The sequence below is a fragment of the Lissotriton vulgaris genome, chromosome 3_1 (genome assembly GCF_964263255.1).
Source record: "Lissotriton vulgaris chromosome 3_1, aLisVul1.2, whole genome shotgun sequence".
NCBI lineage: Eukaryota > Metazoa > Chordata > Amphibia > Caudata > Salamandridae > Lissotriton > Lissotriton vulgaris.
The window spans coordinates 2,105,367,114-2,105,388,043 of NC_141689.1; the positions used below are offsets into that span (position 1 = coordinate 2,105,367,114).

The 20,930-nt window shown below is 46.3% G+C and overlaps 1 protein-coding gene across 11 annotated transcripts in view; it reads left to right on the forward strand.

The window, feature by feature from the left end:
• FRYL (FRY like transcription coactivator) overlaps window positions 1-20,930 on the forward strand; it is a 2,483,143-nt gene that overhangs the window by 1,221,886 nt on the left and 1,240,327 nt on the right. For all 11 annotated transcript variants that reach the window (XM_086962669.1, XM_086962670.1, XM_086962671.1 and 8 more), the window contains one exon: window positions 18,650-18,818. In XM_086962669.1, the coding sequence (XP_086818795.1) occupies window positions 18,650-18,818 (169 nt within the window). The remainder of the gene's footprint in view (window positions 1-18,649; window positions 18,819-20,930) is intronic.

Below are 20,930 nucleotides of genomic sequence, written 5' to 3' on the forward strand. Positions count from 1 at the left end.
TACAGAATCATTTCATCAGCATAGAGGGCAATTTTATCGATGTGGCTCTCATTCCATGCCCACCCTCGGACAAGGGGATCATGGCGAATAGTCACGGCCAGTGATTGACCAGGTCTGACAAAAGAGGTTTAAGCCTCTGGGCTAGCATAGAATTGATAAGGGAGATCGGGCGGTAGTCTGCGCAGGCCGTGGAGGGCGGATGGGTCTTGGGAATGACCACTATTGTGGCCAGGTCGGATTCGGAGGGAAAGGAGCCAGTATCGGTCGCATGGTGAAAAAGGGCCAGGAGGTCAGGGGCAAGGGTGTCTCGGAAGGCGGCGTAGTATTCTTGGGGGAACCCGTAAGGACCAGGCGTCTTGCCGGAATGCAGGAGGGGAGTGGCCTCAAGCATCTCCTCCAAAGTGAATGGGCGATCCAAGGCCTCCCTGGACTCCCACGTCAGAGAGGGCAGCTGGGCACCCGTCTCCTCCAGGAGGGAGGCCAGGGAGGCCTCAGCCGGTTGCCTCGCATAGAGGGTCATGTAGAGGCGAGCAAAGACGCCTGCTATGCCCTTCGAAGTCGTCTGCAGGGAGCCCTCCTGCGCCCGGACCTCTGGGACGATACAGTGGATTCTGGGGAGGGACACTAGATTGTGGAGGAGCTTGCCGTTTTTGTCGCCCTAGCCATAGATCCGCATCACAGAGGAGCGCCAGAGCATCTGGGCCGAGTCTAGGGAAATCTGCCGCATTTCTTCGCGGATAAGCGCGAGTTGGCTGGTGGGGTCTACGCGGTCGAGGAGTGCTTGTTCCTCCTCGATCCGCGCCGCCCTGGACTCCAGCTCGACGAGACTGGCCAGCCGGTCCGCACGCTTGGCATGTACGAATCCCCTAGCCACCCCCTTGCCGGCCTCCCACACGGTGCCAGGCGACAAAACCAATCCCACATTGGCCGAAAAATAATGGGTCAGTTCCTGCTCCAGCGAGTCCACCAGCTCCGGGTCCTGAAGGAACCAGGCGTTAAGGCGCCACACCGCTTGCGGACCCGCCTGGGGCAAACCAAGGCGGAGGGAGACGGGAGAATGGTCAGATAGCCCTCTGGGTAAAATGGCCACCCTGGAGATCAAGTGGCAGTCAGTGGCCGGGAGAAGGAGAAGGTCAATACGGGACTGGGTATGATGAGCGGCCGATGTGTGGGTGAACTGCACCCTGCGGGAGTTCCAAACTCTCCACGCATCGCACAACCCCAGGGCAGAGGCCCATCCCGACAGGGCCGAAGCCGAGGCAGTCTGAGCTATGGAGGGGGTCCCGGTCGTGTCACATTGAGGATACGATTTACAAAAGGGGGTGGTGATGAACAGAGTGTCTGAATTGAGCAGACCACTCTTACCCAGTCCAAAGATCAGGGCTTGATCCATCACCGTTATTTATCTCACTGCCCCATCCCAGCTCAGAACCTGGCTATATGCAAATCAGTCTGTCCCTGGCCCAGTGCATCATGGGAACAAGGCAGACTAAACTACCAAGCCAATTCTTTACCAGAAAGGAGACAAGCTACCGGGGACCGGTTTCTGGCATTTCAGCCTCTTCGGCCCGGCTTGCTTGAATCCTGATGGAGCAGTGAGAAAGGGACTCATGTCTGAGTATACCCTGCCACACCTATAGTGGCCAAAATCGATTTACAAAAGGGGGTGGTGATGAACAGAGTGTCTGAATTGAGCAGACCACTCTTACCCAGTCCAAAGATCAGGGCTTGATCCATCACCGTTATTTATCTCACTGCACCATCCCTTTTTGTAAATATTTTTGTCCACCCTAAGCGTGGAAGGGTATTCTCAGATGTGAGACCCTTGCTCATTGCACCATCAGGATTCAAGCAAACCGGGCCGAAGACGGCTGTAATGCCAGAAACCGGTCCCCGGGAGCTTGTTTCCTTCCCAGTGTAAGAATTGGCTTCTGTAGTTTGGTTTGTCCTGTTCCCATCATGCACTGGGACAGGAACAGACTAATTTGCATACAGTCAGGTTCTGAAACTGGGATGGTGCAGTGAGCTAAAAAACGGTGTTGGATCTAGCCCTGATCTTTTGACTGGGTGAGAGCTTTCTGTTTAATTCAGAGACTCTGTCCCTCACCACCCCTTTTTGTAAATATTTTTGTCCACCCTAAGCGTGGAAGGGTATTCTCAGATGTGAGACCCTTGCTCATTGCACCATCAGGATTCAAGCAAACCGGGCCGAAGACGGCTGTAATGCCAGAAACCGGTCCCCGGGAGCTTGTTTCCTTCCCAGTGTAAGAATTGGCTTCTGTAGTTTGGTTTGTCCTGTTCCCATCATGCACTGGGACAGGAACAGACTAATTTGCATACAGTCAGGTTCTGAAACTGGGATGGTGCAGTGAGCTAAAAAACGGTGTTGGATCTAGCCCTGATCTTTTGACTGGGTGAGAGCTTTCTGTTTAATTCAGAGACTCTGTCCCTCACCACCCCTTTTTGTAAATATTTTTGTCCACCCTAAGCGTGGAAGGGTATTCTCAGATGTGAGACCCTTGCTCATTGCACCATCAGGATTCAAGCAAACCGGGCCGAAGACGGCTGTAATGCCAGAAACCGGTCCCCGGGAGCTTGTTTCCTTCCCAGTGTAAGAATTGGCTTCTGTAGTTTGGTTTGTCCTGTTCCCATCATGCACTGGGACAGGAACAGACTAATTTGCATACAGTCAGGTTCTGAAACTGGGATGGTGCAGTGAGCTAAAAAACGGTGTTGGATCTAGCCCTGATCTTTTGACTGGGTGAGAGCTTTCTGTTTAATTCAGAGACTCTGTCCCTCACCACCCCTTTTTGTAAATATTTTTGTCCACCCTAAGCGTGGAAGGGTATTCTCAGATGTGAGACCCTTGCTCATTGCACCATCAGGATTCAAGCAAACCGGGCCGAAGACGGCTGTAATGCCAGAAACCGGTCCCCGGGAGCTTGTTTCCTTCCCAGTGTAAGAATTGGCTTCTGTAGTTTGGTTTGTCCTGTTCCCATCATGCACTGGGACAGGAACAGACTAATTTGCATACAGTCAGGTTCTGAAACTGGGATGGTGCAGTGAGCTAAAAAACGGTGTTGGATCTAGCCCTGATCTTTTGACTGGGTGAGAGCTTTCTGTTTAATTCAGAGACTCTGTCCCTCACCACCCCTTTTTGTAAATATTTTTGTCCACCCTAAGCGTGGAAGGGTATTCTCAGATGTGAGACCCTTGCTCATTGCACCATCAGGATTCAAGCAAACCGGGCCGAAGACGGCTGTAATGCCAGAAACCGGTCCCCGGGAGCTTGTTTCCTTCCCAGTGTAAGAATTGGCTTCTGTAGTTTGGTTTGTCCTGTTCCCATCATGCACTGGGACAGGAACAGACTAATTTGCATACAGTCCGGTTCTGAAACTGGGATGGTGCAGTGAGCTAAAAAACGGTGTTGGATCTAGCCCTGATCTTTTGACTGGGTGAGAGCTTTCTGTTTAATTCAGAGACTCTGTCCCTCACCACCCCTTTTTGTAAACATTGAGGATACAGCACAGCGTTAAAGTCCCCTCCCACCACCGTCAAGTCCCTCGGAAGGGTGGAAATAATGCCTGTGAGGCAACGGAGCGTCGTGGGGAGAAGAGCGGACGGGACGTACAGACTCTGGATGTTCGTTGGGCACCGCTCCAGCACACCAGACACCACCACAAAAAGACCCTAAGGATTTGTGTTGGCCCTTGTCGAGGTGAATGGCAGGCTTTTCCGAAGGAGAATTGCCACCCCCCGGGACCCACGCACAAACCCAGAGTGCCAAACCATCGCAAACCCACAATGGGCCAGGAAATTACACTGTGTGCCTAGGAGGTGGGTCTCCTGGAGAAAGAGGACGTCAGCCGCGTGGCGGTGGGCCGCCCGGAGGATGGCCGCACGCTTAATGCGATCTAGGAGGCCATTGACGTTCCAGGAGAGGACGTGGAGGGGTTTAGTCAGTGCATAGGCCATCAGGGGGGACAGGAGTCATGGGGTGGCCAAAGGCCCCCAGAGGAGGGCCCAAGAAGGGGAAGAAGGGCCGCACCTCGCAGGGCCATGAGGGGCTGGGCCAAGTCCGGCATAAAAGCAGTGACGCCAGGGGCCAACGGGGGAGGGGGAGGATAGGGGGTGTGTGCCGCCCGCAGCGACCCCCGTGACGGCCCGTAGGCGGCTGAAAATAACAAACCATGTGAAGAGGAGAACTAGAAGACCAACTGAGACCATTCAACTGCAGTGTGTTTGGAAATAGAGCTGCAACCCGCCACTCGTGAGTGGCAACAACACAGGCCAAACAGCGGCAAGCCAGAATCAGGAAAGAGGGCGGCCCGTAGGTGGCCAAAAACAGTAACAAACAGCTAAGGAGAGTCAACGGACTCCCTGCCCACCCATACCCCCCAACACCCACCACCCTACACTTCAGAACAGGAAGCATCTGTTGCCCCAAATGCAGTCCCACAACAGAAAACATCCCAATAAGGGGACAGGTGCTAATCTAAAACGGTTAGCTAAGGGTAGGAACTGTGGTCAAGGTACCAATAGGGAGAACCCCCCTCCATGGTGTAGGATACAAACCAACAGTGCCAAACAAGAAACATCACAGTACAGATTAATGAGTAAGGCGGATGACATTCTAGGAACCGGCCTGTGTCTCTCTAGTGCCCCCAGTCGCCAGGCCAAGGGAGCCTCAGCAGGTCCGGACCGTGGGCCCCAGCCATATCCACCTCCGGCCCCTCACACGGGCACGGGCCCCGAGTCAAAACAGTCCAACACAGTCGCTTCCAATCATGGGTCAGAGTCACCCTCAGAGCCACGAAGCATCGGGCTTCTGGAAAGATCAGTATCTGAGAAAGCACGTTGTAGAGTGTCCGCGGGTCCAGGAGCACTGCGCAGGTCAATCAGGGAAGGGGTCAAGGATGGAGGATCAGGGTCATGTTGACGCGCTTCGGGGGAGGTCCGTTTGGCCTTCGAGCCCGGAGATCTGGATCCTCTACCACCACGCGCCCCCCCCTCCTGCGGGATCCAGTCCTGTGCCGCCTGGGCTTGAATACGGCACTACTCTGGTGATCCGGAGTATTCTGAGGCGGGGAGCGGGTCACCTGCAGTTGGAGGGGACGCTCTTCCGTGACCCAGGTCCACGCCGCCTGCGGGGAGTCACAGAAGAGGGTCCGGCCCTGGAAGAACACCTTGAGTCGGGCCGGAAAGAGGAGCCCATATCGGAGATTCATTTCCCTAAGCTTCTGCTTCAACTAGTCGTATGAACGGCGCTGGGACTGGACCTCCCTTGAGTGGTCTGGACAAACGATTATCTTTGAGTCCCGATGGTGTATCTGCCCCAGCTCCCTAGCCGTTCTCAAGATGGCATCCCGGTCTCGGAAGTTGAGGACATGGAGGAGGAAGGGTCGAGCCGGGGCTCCCAGGTGGTTTGGGAGCCAGAGCGCGATGGGCGGGCTCAACAGCAAACCATGGGGAAAGCTTCTCCTTTGGCATCCAGGTGCGGATCCAATCCTCTAGGAAGGTGGTCTCCTCCGCTTGTTAAACCCCTTCCGGGAAGCCTAGAAGCGTAAATTATTTCGGCGCGCTCTGTTTTCAGCATCATCAGCCCGGCGGTGAAGTTCAGCGGTCTGCGACGGGAGGCGAGCCATGTGGGTTTTGATGGTATAGAGTGTTTTAATCCCTTTGCACTCGTGTAGGATGAATGTCTCCGAATTTTTCTTTCTTTTAAAGGGTGGCGCTGACGTCTTTCACACGATGCCTTGTCGTGCCTATAAACAACTGGGGGCCAATGTGTGGAGGGGGGGGGGGAGACCTCTCACGGAGACGTGAGCACTATTCAACATAAAACATTAGAGTTTCTTCACTTATTTATTTCAGGTTATTCAATAAATAATTACAAACGTTTTTTCATAGATCTTATTATTTATTAGTTGATAATTTTCATTCCTTATTGTATTTCATAAGGGTGAATGTATAATTCTTTCAAGCAATCCAATTCTTAGAATTTAATCCGTAGCCCAATGCATTTCGGATCGGGAAACAAGACCCTTCATCAGGGGGCTAAAAATGAAGTAATACAGGACCTTAGCAAACATCATAGGTAATAGGATATGCAGGATATATATATACAGGAATATATGTGTAGGTAGCCTATAAGTATAAAGTGCAGCATGCAAAGGATGAGGAGTTGAACAGGCTGAAGAAACAGCGTACATGAAAACAATGTGCGTGAATAGTGACGAATGAAGGGAAGGACTACATAGTACTGATGTGCAACATGTGAAAGATGTGAAATGGTATAGCGGTAAAGAAACAATCGTGTACACGGGAAGAAAATACTCGGAAAAGTGACGCGTACATAAAAAGTTTGATGGTGCCAAAGTGCGGCATGCAAAAGATGTGAAGCGGTGCGATGGTCGTTAAACGAGCCGTGAGAACGGAAGGATAGTATCAAAACTTACTTGGAGTAGACGAGAAAGGTAGCATCAGATGCTCTCGTGGCAATAGGTAAACAAGACGTTACGCCGAAACATAAAGTCAAATAGAGCCTAAGGAACGGTCATGTGATAGGAGTAGCACAGCTTCAGTAAAGATAGAAAAACCACTGGATGAGGGACGCAATGCGTGTTGATAGAGTAATAAGGAAATTAAAAGTAAAGAAAAATGTAGACCAAGAAATGGATGCAACGAGATTTACGGAAATATGTGTCCATGCGGTCAAAAAGATATAAAAATATAAAGAACCTATTTAAACAGAAACGTGACAGTCAAAGTCTCAATAAAGTTATGTTGCAAGAATGGGTGAAAAACGGTACAAATAACAAATTATTAAATCAGTGATTATATGTTATATGCAATGCATACTTTCTACAATAGTCATAATAACGAGATGTATTGTATTGTAATTGTATTGTAATTGCATTTACATAGCGCTTGCTACCCCTGACGAGGCGTCGGAGCGCTTTTTCGGCGGGTAGCACGCTACTCCGGGACCCATAGAGGTTTAGTGTTGAATTAGTATAGTGAAACATGCAAGTACATTTTAAGTGGTGGATAGGTTAGTCAGTTATTTGGATTTGGAATGATAGCAGATGGATAGAGGAGGAAAAAAAGGTTTGTATTTATATAGCGCTTGCTACCCCTCATGGGGTGTTGAAACATGCTATTCAGGAAGCCCATAAAGGATTAGTGGTGAATTAATATGGTGAAATATGAAAGTAATATCAGTGGTGGATATCAGTCAGTTATTTGCAGTGAGAAGGATAGAGGAGGGATAAAAGGGGAATGTAGGTTTGCATTCATATAGCACTTGTTACCCCTGATGGATGTTGAAGCACTTTTCTGGCGCGGAGCAAGCCACTCCGGAACTCAAAGGATTAGTGTTGAAAATTAGTACAGTAAAATATGAAGTAATTTGAGTAGTGGATATGTTATTCAGTTATTTGGGTAGAGAAGGGTAGGTGGTGGGATAGTGAAGTGAAAGAGGTTTGTAGTTATATAGCGCTTGCTACCACTGATGGGGTTTTGAAGCGCAAGTAGCACGCTACTCTGGAATCCATCAGGATTAGTTTTGAATTAGTATGGTGAAACATGAAAGTAATTTTAGTGGTGGATATGTTAGTCAGTTATTTGGATTGAGAAGGTTTGGGGAGGGGTAGAAAAGAGGGAAGAGTTTAGAAAGGTTTGTTTCGCGGCATCGGTATAGTAAAAGAGGTGTAAGATGATGCAAGGAGTGGTAGAGTAGGAGTCTAGAAAGGGTTATTTTGGGGGTCATAGTAGTGGTATGGGGTTTGGGGTTAAATTAGAGAGTGGATGTAGAGGATATATTGAGCGAAGTATAGGCTGAGAAATAGGGAAGTGCATTGGAAATGCTAAATTAGAAGAAAGTGATAAATATATAGAACAATAAGTACATTGAAAGTATATAGATGCATAATGAAGGTATGTATATTGGGCAGCATTTCTGGCCCTGGTCCTGACCCGTCTCTAACAGGTTCAAACAGGCAACTGCCCTTGTCCTCTCTGCCCTTAACAGGCTCAAACAGGCAACTGCCCTTGTCCTCTCCGCCTTTATCCTCGACGCCCAGGCTGAGACGCCTTTAGCCTGGCCTTTTATAGCCCTCAGGTGACCCAGTCAGCCAATGGGAACCCTAGCCCTAACACTATCCAATCACACCACTAGCCCTAAAAATCTTGAGCCAATATGAGACCAGGACCTTACAGCCAATCGTAGCCCTAGTCCAAGCACCCAATCAGTTCAAAAACCCTAATCTCTACGTGCAATAGAGGCCCTAGCCCTACCAGTAGTCCCACCCCAAGTTGGAGCAACCAATGGCACAGGAAGCCCTTGTCCCTCCTTCCAATAGAAAGCCTAACCATAGTTGTAGTCCCACAACCAGTCCAGCAACCAATCACATCAGAAGCCCTAATCGCTACTTCCAATTAAAAGTCTAACCCTAGCCTTAGTCCCAACAACCAATAACTATTTCCAACAGAAATCCTAACCCTAGCCCTAGTCCCAACCCTACATTTATTGAATCACAGACCCAGAAACCAATCAGAGCACTTAAATACCCAACCAATGAGGACACTAACCCTAATCCAATAGAAACATCAGATACAACCACTAATCAGTGTACACATGTACCAAACAATATCGGACCATATAAGGTCCCAGCGACCTAAGACAAGGTTTGCTGGCCAGGGAGTTGGAAGCTGCTTTTCCTGTTCAGAATCTCCTAGGAGACAGACAGGCTTTTTAGGTACCGCCTACGCAGCGCACATGCGCTGGTGGTAGGAGAACTTTAGGAATCGATTTGCTTTTTAAGCAAAAAACATGCACGCTTTGCATTGCTTTTAATGGCAACGCGTGCACGTTTGGCGATTCCCTTGCGTGAGCGAGTTTTGGCGACATCTGTAATTAACTTTCAAGCAGATGGTGCCCCTGCTCGCTCCCACAAGGGAAACGCTTTGTGGGTCTGTTTTTTTTTTGTTGTGCTTGCCTTTGAACACGAGCTAGATTAAACAGGGACTGCTAGGAAGAAGACAGTCTCAGTTAAGAAAACAAAAATTAAATTACAACAGAACAGATAAAACAAGTACGCTGAACAGATTTCCTAAAGACAAACGTGCTAAGCAGCCAAGTTCAGAAACCTGCTTGAGATAATTAGTTTAAGGTTACTTCAACAGTATTCCCTTCGCAAACTGTCATTTTGTAATTGCAAGCAAGGCTCGCAGTCACACTACAGTAGTGAGCAGCACTTGTTTCCCTGTAACGAAAGCATGCACATATGTACCTTTTTCCAGGTCATCTGCTGAGCTACTAAACCATTTAAAAAAATGGGATTTCCCAAGGTTAGTCCTGGACCTGGGCACTTAGTGGTACAAAAAACAAAGGCCCTAGAACCTGGTTTTTAAAAGCAGCCAATCAAACAACCTAGCCAGTGTAACTCGTCAATGCAAGCCGTTGTATCAGATAACAGCATATATGAACAATAAGTTGATAGAATGACCCCATATCAAAAATTAAGACAGATATATGGATGTATCTATAAGGGGATGGGGAATAGTCCTCTTATCGTGCAGTTCATAAAAAACATGAAAATTCGATACAATCATTCATCCCTGTCAATTGCAGGGTATTGAGTTTTTTTTTATCCCAAAAAATTCAGCTTTCAGTCTTTGTTTAACTGGATCCATGTCACTGTGTTGTGGTATTACCTCCAGAATAGTGAATTTTAGTTGAGATATTTGGTGATTGGCTTCCATCTAGTGTGTAGCTACCGTAGATTTAGTATTATGTGCTCGAATGTTACTCTTATGTTTGGTTATACGAACCTTGATTTTTCTTTCGGTCTGACCTACATAAATTTTGCCGCAAGAGCATTTGATTGCGTATATAGTGTTTTTGGTATCACATGTGCTGGTATGTCTTAAATGTATTTCATATCCTTTTGTGGGATGCATAAAGGTTTTCCCAACCATGACTTTATTGCAATGTACGCAATTCAAACATTTAGACATTCCTTTGTGAATAGTTTTACGATTTTTTGTTGTTGTTAGAATTTCTTTTAAGTTTTTCGACCTTTGAATAGCAAATGTGATGTGGTCACTATATAAACCTTGAAGGTCTGGTTCCATGGTGATTAATCCCCAATGTTTATTAAGTATTCTTTTTATTTTTGGAGCTCCTGTAGAAAATCTTAGAACACAGACTTTTGTTTTCTGAGGTAGTTAATTTCGGTGTTAACAATTTGTCTCTTGGCATATTTTGAACTCTTTTAATTGATTCTTGATAATTGATGCCCAGCGATGCAGCAGTCTGCAGCGCTGGGGATAGCAGACACAGGCAGGTAGGTTAGAGGCAAGGAGGAGCACTGTATTGGGCAGGATCAGGGCGGATGACGGACGAGGGGTCTGGAGCACTCTCAAAGTGCGACCGCCATCTTGACGCCTTGGCCACGCCCCTCCTCACACCTAGATTTTATGCAGTTGCCTGATCTTCTCAGTTCCTGTTCCTTACACGTGCTGTTATCTTGCGTTCTATGCATCAGAACTGGTCACCAATGGGGGCAGAACCTGACACGCACACGCACACGCACACGCACTCGCACTCGCACACACTCGCACTCGCACTCGCACACACTCGCACACACTCACACTCACACTCACACTCACACTCTCTCTCTCTTCAGGCAACCTATGAAAAGGACATTGGCATGGGTAGGCACTTCCTTCCTATCTATAGCTGTGACACCGTTGCAAGACTGTTGGGAGGCAGACCAAGATCGCCCACTTCATAATGAGGAATGGCAGTTCTTACTGAAATATCCTAGCATCATACCCCACAACACACACGGTTCAAGTGTATTCAGTTTACATTATTAAACAGAGCATATTTAACAGGATCTAAACTTCACAAAGGTTTCCCCACAGTGGTGCCTTATTGCCTTAGATGCCGTACCAATGACGCTGACCTACTGCATATGCTGTCGTCATCTTACAAGGAGGGTGTCATACGACTCAGAACCTTCATGGAAAACTCACAAATTGACACGGTGGAAAATTGCATTTTGGGTTTATATCCCAGATCCAACATTTCTACGGCAGATTTCGTTTTGTTGACTTGGCACTCCTCCTGGTCAAGTGGCAAATAACGCTTTGTTGGAAATCCCCATTGCTGCGCACTGTACTGAGCTGGCTCAAAGAAGTTTCTTGGTGGGGTTCTGCAGAAAGCTCTGTGGTGGCCATTTGCATGTTGGCGGCTAGACTGACTTTTGATGGAGGGGTTTGGATAGGAGGGAGGTTGTATGGGGAAGAGTTATCTGCTTATTGCCTCTACTTTCCCATACTGTAGATCAATATAGTATTGTGAATATACATTATGTACTAGATTCATCAATGTCATTGTACCATAGACATCTGTTCTTGACTCAACGAAATGCAAGATGTATTCTGTGCTGAAATGTAATGCTTATGAAATGCAATAAAGTACTTTTAAAGAACAAAACAAAAAGGATTGAGGTGTTTGGGAAGCGAATGCTCCCTTCAGCCACTATGGCCTTGAGGTTAGTTAATGCAGTCTGCCTTTTAGGCCATTATATGCACACCCAGTGTGATTTTGCTGGCTGTTCTGGAGGAGTTTCTTTGGCTGAAACCAATCTGAACGACAAGGATGAGTTAAATTTGTAATCCAAGTTCACCTGAATACTACTGGCTGTTTGAGCTGAGCAGTGGGCACTTGCATAGTGCTCTGGCGTTGTGTGGCTATGATCTACTGACTATGTTTGCAGACATACAGGCTTCCCTTAAGGATATGCCTTTTGGTGGGTCCAATCTTGTTGGTGAAATGGCTTATTCAGCCCTTGGGTGCTTTAAGGAAAGCAGAACGACAGCACTTACCTTTACCCTTTCTACCCCGGCTCAACAATTTCGTCATTGATTGCGACCCTTCTGAGGCTACTCCAGAGGCTTGGTGCTTAGATATTGCGATGCCCTGCAAACACCGCAACAGCTGCCCTAGTCTTTTTATGGCTGGAAATCATGCAGACATTGCACTTGTCACCAGGGACAGCTTTCTTCTCAGTACCACACCACTGCGTTGTCCACCAAACATCTTTAGTTTGCCTTTGGCGCCACACAGCCACCCGTTGACCAGCAGGTTCAGACATTTTCTCCTATAGTGGTAGTCCATCACATCTGATAGATGGGACCTCCTGATCATCCAGCAGGGTTTTGCCCTCCTCTTTCCTTTTGACCCTATACAGCTTCCTTCACAACATAGTAGCTTTCAGGAGAGCACTTATACTGAAAAAAGGAGCCATTGAAAAGGTGCCAACTTCGGAAGAAGAGATGGATAACTGCTTTTGCTATTTCCTCATTCTGAAGAAGCATGAAGGCTGTTATCCTATCAGAGTAGCTCCTCCGTTAAGGTGGAGGAGCGTCGCCCCAATGCTTTCAGCAGTGCAAAAAAGGAAAAATAAAATAGGACAAGTGGTTGGGGCACTTTTTAAGTACGCATGACGGTTTGGCCAGCCGTCTTGGGCCGGCCAAACAGTCACGCACACATTGCATGTTCTTCACCAGGCTGTATAACAGACTTCGTGGAGAACGTGCACAGGCTCATAGTCCCAGTCTGTGTGCTGAACCAATCACGATGCTGTCCTAGTGCCAGCATCATCGTGATTGGCTATGGGAAGCCTGTGTGCTTCCTGCTTCTGTTCCGGGGCTCGTCGGAAGGAAGTAGAGGAAAGACGCGGCCGACCAAGGAGGTAAGTGGTTTTTATTCTACAGCCCCCCCAATCCCCCCCCCCCCACGCTCGCCCTGCCAACCCGATCCGTTCGAGCCACCACTGCATCCTACTTTAAATGTTTGCCTTGTGAAAACTTTCCTATGGAAAGACACATTTTTAATGCTCACACTGGCCCAAATTCTGTATGTTCTGGAGCTGGGGTAAATGGATGGTTACCTTGGCCCTGCAGCACAAGCACGTCTTGGTGCCTGTCCTGCACAAACATTACCTGCTCTTGACTCTTCAAGGTCACTCAGAAGCATTTTTGGTTTTCTTTACTCCCATTCAACCTCATCAGTGCCGTTGGGTGTTCATGATAGTAATGAGGGTGGTCGCATTCCGATTTCCAAGGTTGGGATACCACTTTTCACCTATGTCAGGGACTGGCTGTATAAGGCAAGCTTGCCACTGTCAGTCGTTGACTATGCTGACAATGCAGAATGACCCGACTCCTTCAGAGGCTCTGTTTTATACAAACTTTTATGGACACTGCATTTCAGAGCCTTTCCTCCACTCCATCACAATTAGTCCAAGACATGTGGGCAATGATCTTATGTTTCAGCCATAAGTCTTAGTTCTCGGTGAGAGCAGCTCTGAGGCTTCTTGGTGTGCTGGCATCATGCACCCAGCTGTCCACTTTTCCTCCATGCTGTCTGTTAAGGGGAGGCTGGAGGAGGTTCTCATGGAGAACACCACCGCCATGTGGTATTACAGCAAGCAGGGTGGAGTGAAGTCCTGGATCCGGTGCCAAGAGTTGTTATGCTTCTGAAGTAGGCTGTAGTGTCAGGGCATCTCCTAAATCCTGGACCACCTGATGGGATGTTTAAATACCTGGGTGGACGTGCTCACACCCGTTGATGGTGGATCACAAATGTTGATTGCATTCCAAGGTGGCACAGCTCTCTCTAGGTGATATTTTCAAGTTAGAGGGATGCACAGAACCCCTGTATGCCTTTCAGCCCTTGTCTCTTATGCCACTTCTGGTCAAGCTACCGATTTGTGAGCATTTGCTGTCGCAGGAGTAGGACAGAGTTGTGCCCCAGAACCTGTGCAATCTACTCCTCCACTCGTGGAGATTAAGCGGCTTCAATTGATTGCGTTTGATCTACCACCTGAGGTTAAGGATGTCATTCTTGCTGTCTTGATGCCTTGGGTGATGTGGTAGATACAAGAAGATGGAATAGCCACTTGGAAAGGCATTGCTGAAGGCAAATACTTTTTTGTTTTATTGCAACTACTATTAACATTTGTTGTAAAAAATAATTGTAAGGTTGCCAGAGCGATTCTAAAATACAAAGCAGTTTGTACTGAATAAGACAACTCTGGCAATACAGTTTGTGGGCTTAATATGTTTAATGGAGTCTTACTTTCTTTACTGAGACCGAATTGCCAATTAGGTTGCTATAGTGATCTTGGAGAACTCTGTCACATTATTTTGTTGAAGCTGTGAGTAGTCAAATTGGCAACTTTTGGCAGAAGAGGACTATGCTCAATAGGATGCTCTTCGTATTCTTCAGATTTCTTAGCACAAGTAAAGCAGTTTTCTGAGTGTTCTCAGATCATTTCAAGAAGTGGGTATTTATAGCTGTATCTCTTTGCAGCTAACTGTAAAGAAGATTGACAAATGTTTTGCTCGGAGTATCCTAAATATTGTTCTCTGGGGTGATATAGGTCCACTAAGCGACCCGAACTAATAGATCCTGTCTTGGAGGTCATTCTGACTACTGACACTTCTGAATTAGCCTGTGTCTGCTGGTTCAGAGGGGCCTCATTTGGTTAGAGGTGTATGCCAGGGGTTATTGGAGATAGTTCTGGATGTGAAATGAAAAAGCATATGAAATCTAGGTGTTAGCAGATGTTTGAGATTCTCTTGATTGTGAGAGCAGAGATCCCTATAGTGTTGATGGAAGTGAGCACTGACTCTAATGGGTCTGATGGCCTCCTGCATCCTACTGGTGAAGCACGCTTGTTGGCATATGCAGGGTCTGTAGTGGGACCTGAAGTTTCATTGGGCAGAACACCAATGTCTCTGACCGAGTCTAGATTTTTGGGAGAGTCTTCAAAAGATCTGCAATGGTGGCTGATAAATCGCGAGTGGTCCATTGGCAAAGCTGGCAATATTGATCTTTACCTCACTTTTGGCTTGCGGCGGCCACTTTGGCAAGGTGGAGATGGAAGACTCTGGTCTGCGGCGGAATCCCAGCTCCACATCAACCTTCTGACAATGTGGCTTAGTATTGAAAGCTTCCTTCAAACCATAAAGAACAGACTGGTTCAGGTGTTTACGGAAAACACTATAGCCATGTGGTATTGCAACAAACAGGCGGGTGGGATCATCAAACTTGTGCCAGGGGGCTCTGCCCCTCTGGACTTCGGTGGAGCACCAGGACATCTTCCTGGTAGTTCAATACCTGATGGAATCTCTGAACACCAGGCCTGACTAACTCAGGCACAGATACCTTGCAGATTACGAATAGCATCTCCAATGGAGTTGGTGCAAGGTCTGTTCCACAAATGGGGACAAACGTGTCCTGATCTATTCGCCACTGCTGAGAACATGCAATATCAGCAATTCTGCGCGTTGTTGTGTCCAAAGAGCCTCTCGCTCTGACACGCGTTCCATTTAGACTGGAACACTTGGCTTCTGTATGCCTTTCCATTGATACCCCTCCAGCCCTGAGTTTTCAAGAAGATCAGGACTGACCGGGCTTAAGTCTTCATAGTGGCTCTGGAGTAGGCAAGCTGAGTTTTGTATCCCTAACTCCTGAGCATGAGCACCTGTTCTCTGTCACATTGCCCCTTCGGGAAGACCAGCAGCAGCTGGGCAGAAACCTGCACCCGAATCTGCACACACTCCACCCTGATGCATTCAGATTAAGCGGTGGCAGTTGAATTGCTTTGGTCCTCCTCCCAAAATTTGTGATGTCATCTTGACCATCAGGTATTCCTTAACATTGACTGTATGGCCGCCTGCAATTGGGACATTTTTGTGGCTTGATGTTCCTCCCGTGAAGTTGGCCTACTTTCTGCCACCTTGTCAGATGTGTTATTGCTTGTGCTATCATTAGCCACGCAATGCCGTGAGCACTGTTTGGGGATATCTTTCTGCCATCTCCGCTTCTTTGCGTTTGCCGGATAAGCCCTCACTGTTTAAGTCACTCGTAGAGACATGTGTCTTTAATGGTTTGCAACATTTGTTCTCTCCTACCCCTTACATCATGCCCCAGTTAGGTCCTGACATTTCTTATCTGTTCACCATTTGAGGCCAATCATAACTGTACTCTAATACTGCTGACCCTTAAAATGGTCTTATTGGTGGCCATTACTTCAGCCAGCAGGGTTAGAGATCTTCAAGACCTTTCAGTTCATCCTCTATACACCAGCTGCTACCCAAAGAAACTGGTTCTTTGGACTCGTGTTCCTTCCTTCCAAAAGTCCATTCCACGTAGGTAAAACAATCACATTGCTGCCATTTTTTGCTCCACCCCATCCTTCTAACGGCGAGGAAAGGCTCCCCTGTCTGTATCCGAAACAAGCTGTTTTTTTTTCACACCGTTCATACTGAAGACCATCAGTTGGACAATTAGCTCATTATCGGATTCACAGGAGCGAAAAAGGGCTTTACATTAATTTCTGCTATGCATTGGCTAAGAGCAGCCTCCTGGTGGATTGTGGGCCCATTCTTCTACGGTCAAGGCCTCCACTACTGTGATAGCATGCAGACTACCTGTACTGGACATCTGCCAAGCTGCCTCATGGATGACCCTCTTGTTCACAAAGCACTACTGCTTGAACGGTCTGGTCCATTGGGATAGGCATTTTGCCCATTCCTTCCTCCAGGATTTCCTGGTTTGAGCCAGTTCGCAGACCTTCCTGCTGGAAAGTATTGCTTGGGCATCTATTCTAAGGTGAGGAATCTGCTATTAGAAGTCGCTATCAAGAGACAAAGTTATTTAACTTTGATAGTGCCATTTTCTGGTAGAGACTCCATCTAACAGCAGATTCCTCACCCTACCCTCCGGACTCTGCGGAATAGGCACCTAACCCTGACCCTCCTGTTAGGTACTGCACACTGGCCATACATCTTCAGTTATGGCTCTGCATTTTTGGCATTGCTATAGTTTTGAAAGAAACTGATCAGGGCGCTTGGTGTGGCTCCAATATAGGAACCTCGCATGCCACTTCTGAAGCAGATCTAATCTGTGGCACCTTCCGGCACATAGAGGTACTGCTCAAGAGTCTCCAGATCCATTGTGACGTTTGGGCAATATTTTATGGTGAGTTATCGGCAGTTAGATAATTTCTCTAACACAGATGTTACCGAAGGTAAGTAACTTGTTCTATTGTGCCGCTTCAATTTCATATTTTTTTTAAATGTATTTACAGTTCTATCTCTGATCGGTAAATAAATGTAAAACAATGTCACCCTCATCATTTCTTACGCGTGCATGCATGCTGACATGCACACACCTAAAAAATTATGTGGCAGTCAGGCTCATTTGGTTTTTCTTATTTATTAACTTTTGGCCTTTCTGCACACTATCTTGCCAATGCTGCACTACATTGCCAAAAGACATTGGCAAAGCAAGTGGTCGCAAAGATAAGACCTCTTGGGTTTGCTAACACTTGTTTCTCTACTACCTACAGAGCCCACTTTTTTGCTACAATGAACAGGAATTGTTTACTTTGAGATGGTTGTTTTCATCCCTCTTGTAAGACTCCCAAAATCCTAAACACAAACATGTGTGCACTTTTTTAGGAGGGTGGGCATTCACTCAATTCATTGTTGTACCCCTTTCACCCTCTACTCACCTTATTTATCATCTTAGTCTTTAAAGACATTTTATGATGTGAGTTGCCTGCAGTAGTCATTCTCGCTCCTGTACGAGAATAACAGTGGTAGAGAACTGCAAATTTTGGGAACATTACTGATCTGATACTGTAATATTCTAAGTGGTCTAATTAGTTTTATTTTTAAGATGTTTGTTATACAATTATAAGCTTTTCAGAAAAATATATATAAACTTTTTTTTACCTTCACTATTCTCTAGACCAAATACTGTGTGTGTTCGCCACCAGTACCCATCTCTTTTTAATCTGCCTAAAATCTCCATTCGTAGCATTTGTGGAATATCCCTCCTCATCCTCACAAAATCAGCACCCAGAATCATCTTGGGAATTGAGGAGAATTGTTAAATTAATAAAATCTCCATTTTCATTAGTGGAGTATATGCATTAATTTGCTGAAGAACATTATGCTAATGAGATTGAACAGATGGGAGACACACTAAACTTGTTTTATTTCTCCGGTTACAGGGACAAATTTTGAAAGTATTTTTCAAGAGACTATTTTAGCAATACTGAATAAGAATATTAAATGTATGATTAGGTGGATTTACAGTTGTGATGAAAAAAGGCAAATGTACTGTACTGCTGTGATTTAGAGAACACTATAGCTAGAAACACCTAAAACTAGACCATTTCTGCCATACATATTGTGCTGTTTACTAACTAATGTTATCTAAAGTGATCATTGAAGGTATGTGTGAAATGGGTAATTCAAGGAGCAGAGGAAAAGATGGCAATGGGAGCAGACAGTTCTGTTGTGAAACTACACATCACACAACCACAGGGGAGGACCATTTTGAATGAAACTTAACATACCTGAATGGTTTAACATTTAAAGACCAATTCTTTTATCCGTACCAGACACAGATCATAAACAGTTTCTTCAAAATAGGAGTATGTATTTGTCAGAGCTTGAGGATTAGGTAATATTATTTACAATCCTACTTTTTGTACTTGTCATTTATAATGGTCTAGCACAGTCACTTATTGTTGTAATGTTTTTTTTTTTGCAGATCCTGGAACCTAAGATGTTTCGGTATGCTCACAAATTAGAGGTTCAGAGAGCAGATGGCATATTAAGTCATCCATCACCTTTGCCTCACCTCTATTCAGTGTCCTATTACCAGCTCTCAGAGGAATTGGCTAGAACCTACCCTGAGTTAACACTGGCTATTTTCTCAGGTATAACTGTCACTTGGAAAAGAAATATTGCTCTAATGATTTTTGATTTGCTTGTTAGTAAAATGTTTTAGTGCAAAGTGCGACATTAGAGATACTGAGAAATCAATCAATGCAGATGCATTTTCTATGCGATCTACCAGTTCTTCACCAAGAAATGCAGTAAGTGCTTTATTTATCAGAGCATGATGACCAGTGCTGAAAAGCAAACAGTTTTTTTGGCAATTAAAGCACTTTTTGAATTGAGTGTGACATTGGAATCAAAATTCAGAAGTAGAGCTATTGGGTGGTGTACGTAGTAATTCTGATGCCCTCTGAATTTTAGCTGCTTCCAGAAACTGCTAAAACAGGGACTCTTGATGAGACATCCCAATCTTGATTATTATTAACTGTTCGGATTGTAACCAATTTGCCAACTGACCCTCACACAAATCCTTCACATAGTCTTCATTCAGTCACTTGATCCATGGACTATTTCCAAAACCAGATTAATTCTATTGAGAGACTACACATACACACTATCTGCTTATGATGAACATTGGGCAGGGGGATGGGGAATAGCACAGGCAAAGGAAACAATGAAGTTGACAATTTCATCAACCTACACAATTAATTCTATAGATAAAGGAGATATTACGTTATCAATGTTTCAATGGATAAAGAGTACCCTGTCGAGCAGCATTCCTTTCATACGGACTCTATTACTAAAGATGAAGGGCATAATCTAGGGTAAGGTTCCTGATCTAGACATAAATGTGTGAGCGGATAATGTGAACATCATGGATGATTAGCATTCGGCTTAGAAAGCCAGTATATCAAAAATTAAAAAAATTAGGGAAGGGGTGAGAGATTTTTATTGTGGTATAGGACACTATTTGAAACTGCCAGTGCAAGGTATCTTAGAAGCATTTCTACTCAATCAATCAGTTATTCTTTTGCTAGAGACCCTGTGTTATTTTCTTTAGACCCTCAGACGCCCTATTGCTTCATCATTGGCTCTTATTCTGGTCCTTAGAAACTGGGATGGGCTGTAACATAATATAGGGAGCACTTTTGATATTTATCCTAACAAAGTCTACTATAGTGCAAAGACAAAATTAAATACCTGTAGGTCATCAGAGTATCCCTTTATTGTGATGCCTATGGTATGTGTAAAAATACAAATTATGTGAGTGTTGAAGGAAACAGTAACGTATTGTTGCACCCTAATTACTAGTTAACATGTTTAACCCCTCTGTGGTTTTGTCAGAATTTGTGTAGATGTCTTGTAATGTTGGTCTCTAGGTTTAGTCCTATTCAGTCACGATGCCAGTAAACACAAATCTGATAGACTACTAGCCGCAGATTTCTAAATGTAGAATTTTCCCCAGGCGTGAAACTGGATCCGTAAAACTTTCTTTTCTACAGCATTTCTGCGTTTTTTTCTCTTTTCCGCGTGCAACTCTGATCCGGATTGTATCCTGGCCTGTTTTCAGGCCTTCTTTTCACGCTTTGCGTTAAGGAATAGTGTGTGAATGCCTTCGGCTTCAAGACATGTACTTCTTGTGCAAGTTGGATGTCGGCGACGGACCCTCACCCTATCTGTGTGTGGTGTTTGGGCGACCACCATGACTCTACGGACTGCGACGCTTGTCAGCACCTCAAGTCCCGGTGGGAGCGCCGGATGAAATTGCTGTTGGCCCGTTTGTCCAGGTCGGTGTCATCCCAGCATCCGTCCCCTACCTTGGAAGCCAGGAGCCGTCGATTCAGACTGCAGAATCGCCTTTCGCCACGGCCCCAAGGGCATCGCTAGTCAGCTGGTCCTGCAGCTTGTCTCCAAGGCATTATCCTCATTCGGCAGAGGGCACGGGTTCCCCTCGGGACGTGCGCCCTTGCCTGTTGCCACCCTACCCGCCGTTTCCTGGCGTCGGGCTATGCTGCGGCTCTATAGGCTTCTTTGGCCCCTCCGCCACCTTCTGAGATGTCTGCGGATCCTCGCGTGGGCCTTCTGCAGAGTCGCCGGCGGCTTCGACCCTGGCGCCGACGGGTACGGTTTCAGGTTGTAGAAGGGTGGTGTCGTCTAGGTGCGGTCCTGCAAGGCTCCCCTCTTCAACCCAAGGCATCCCTGCCTCGCCG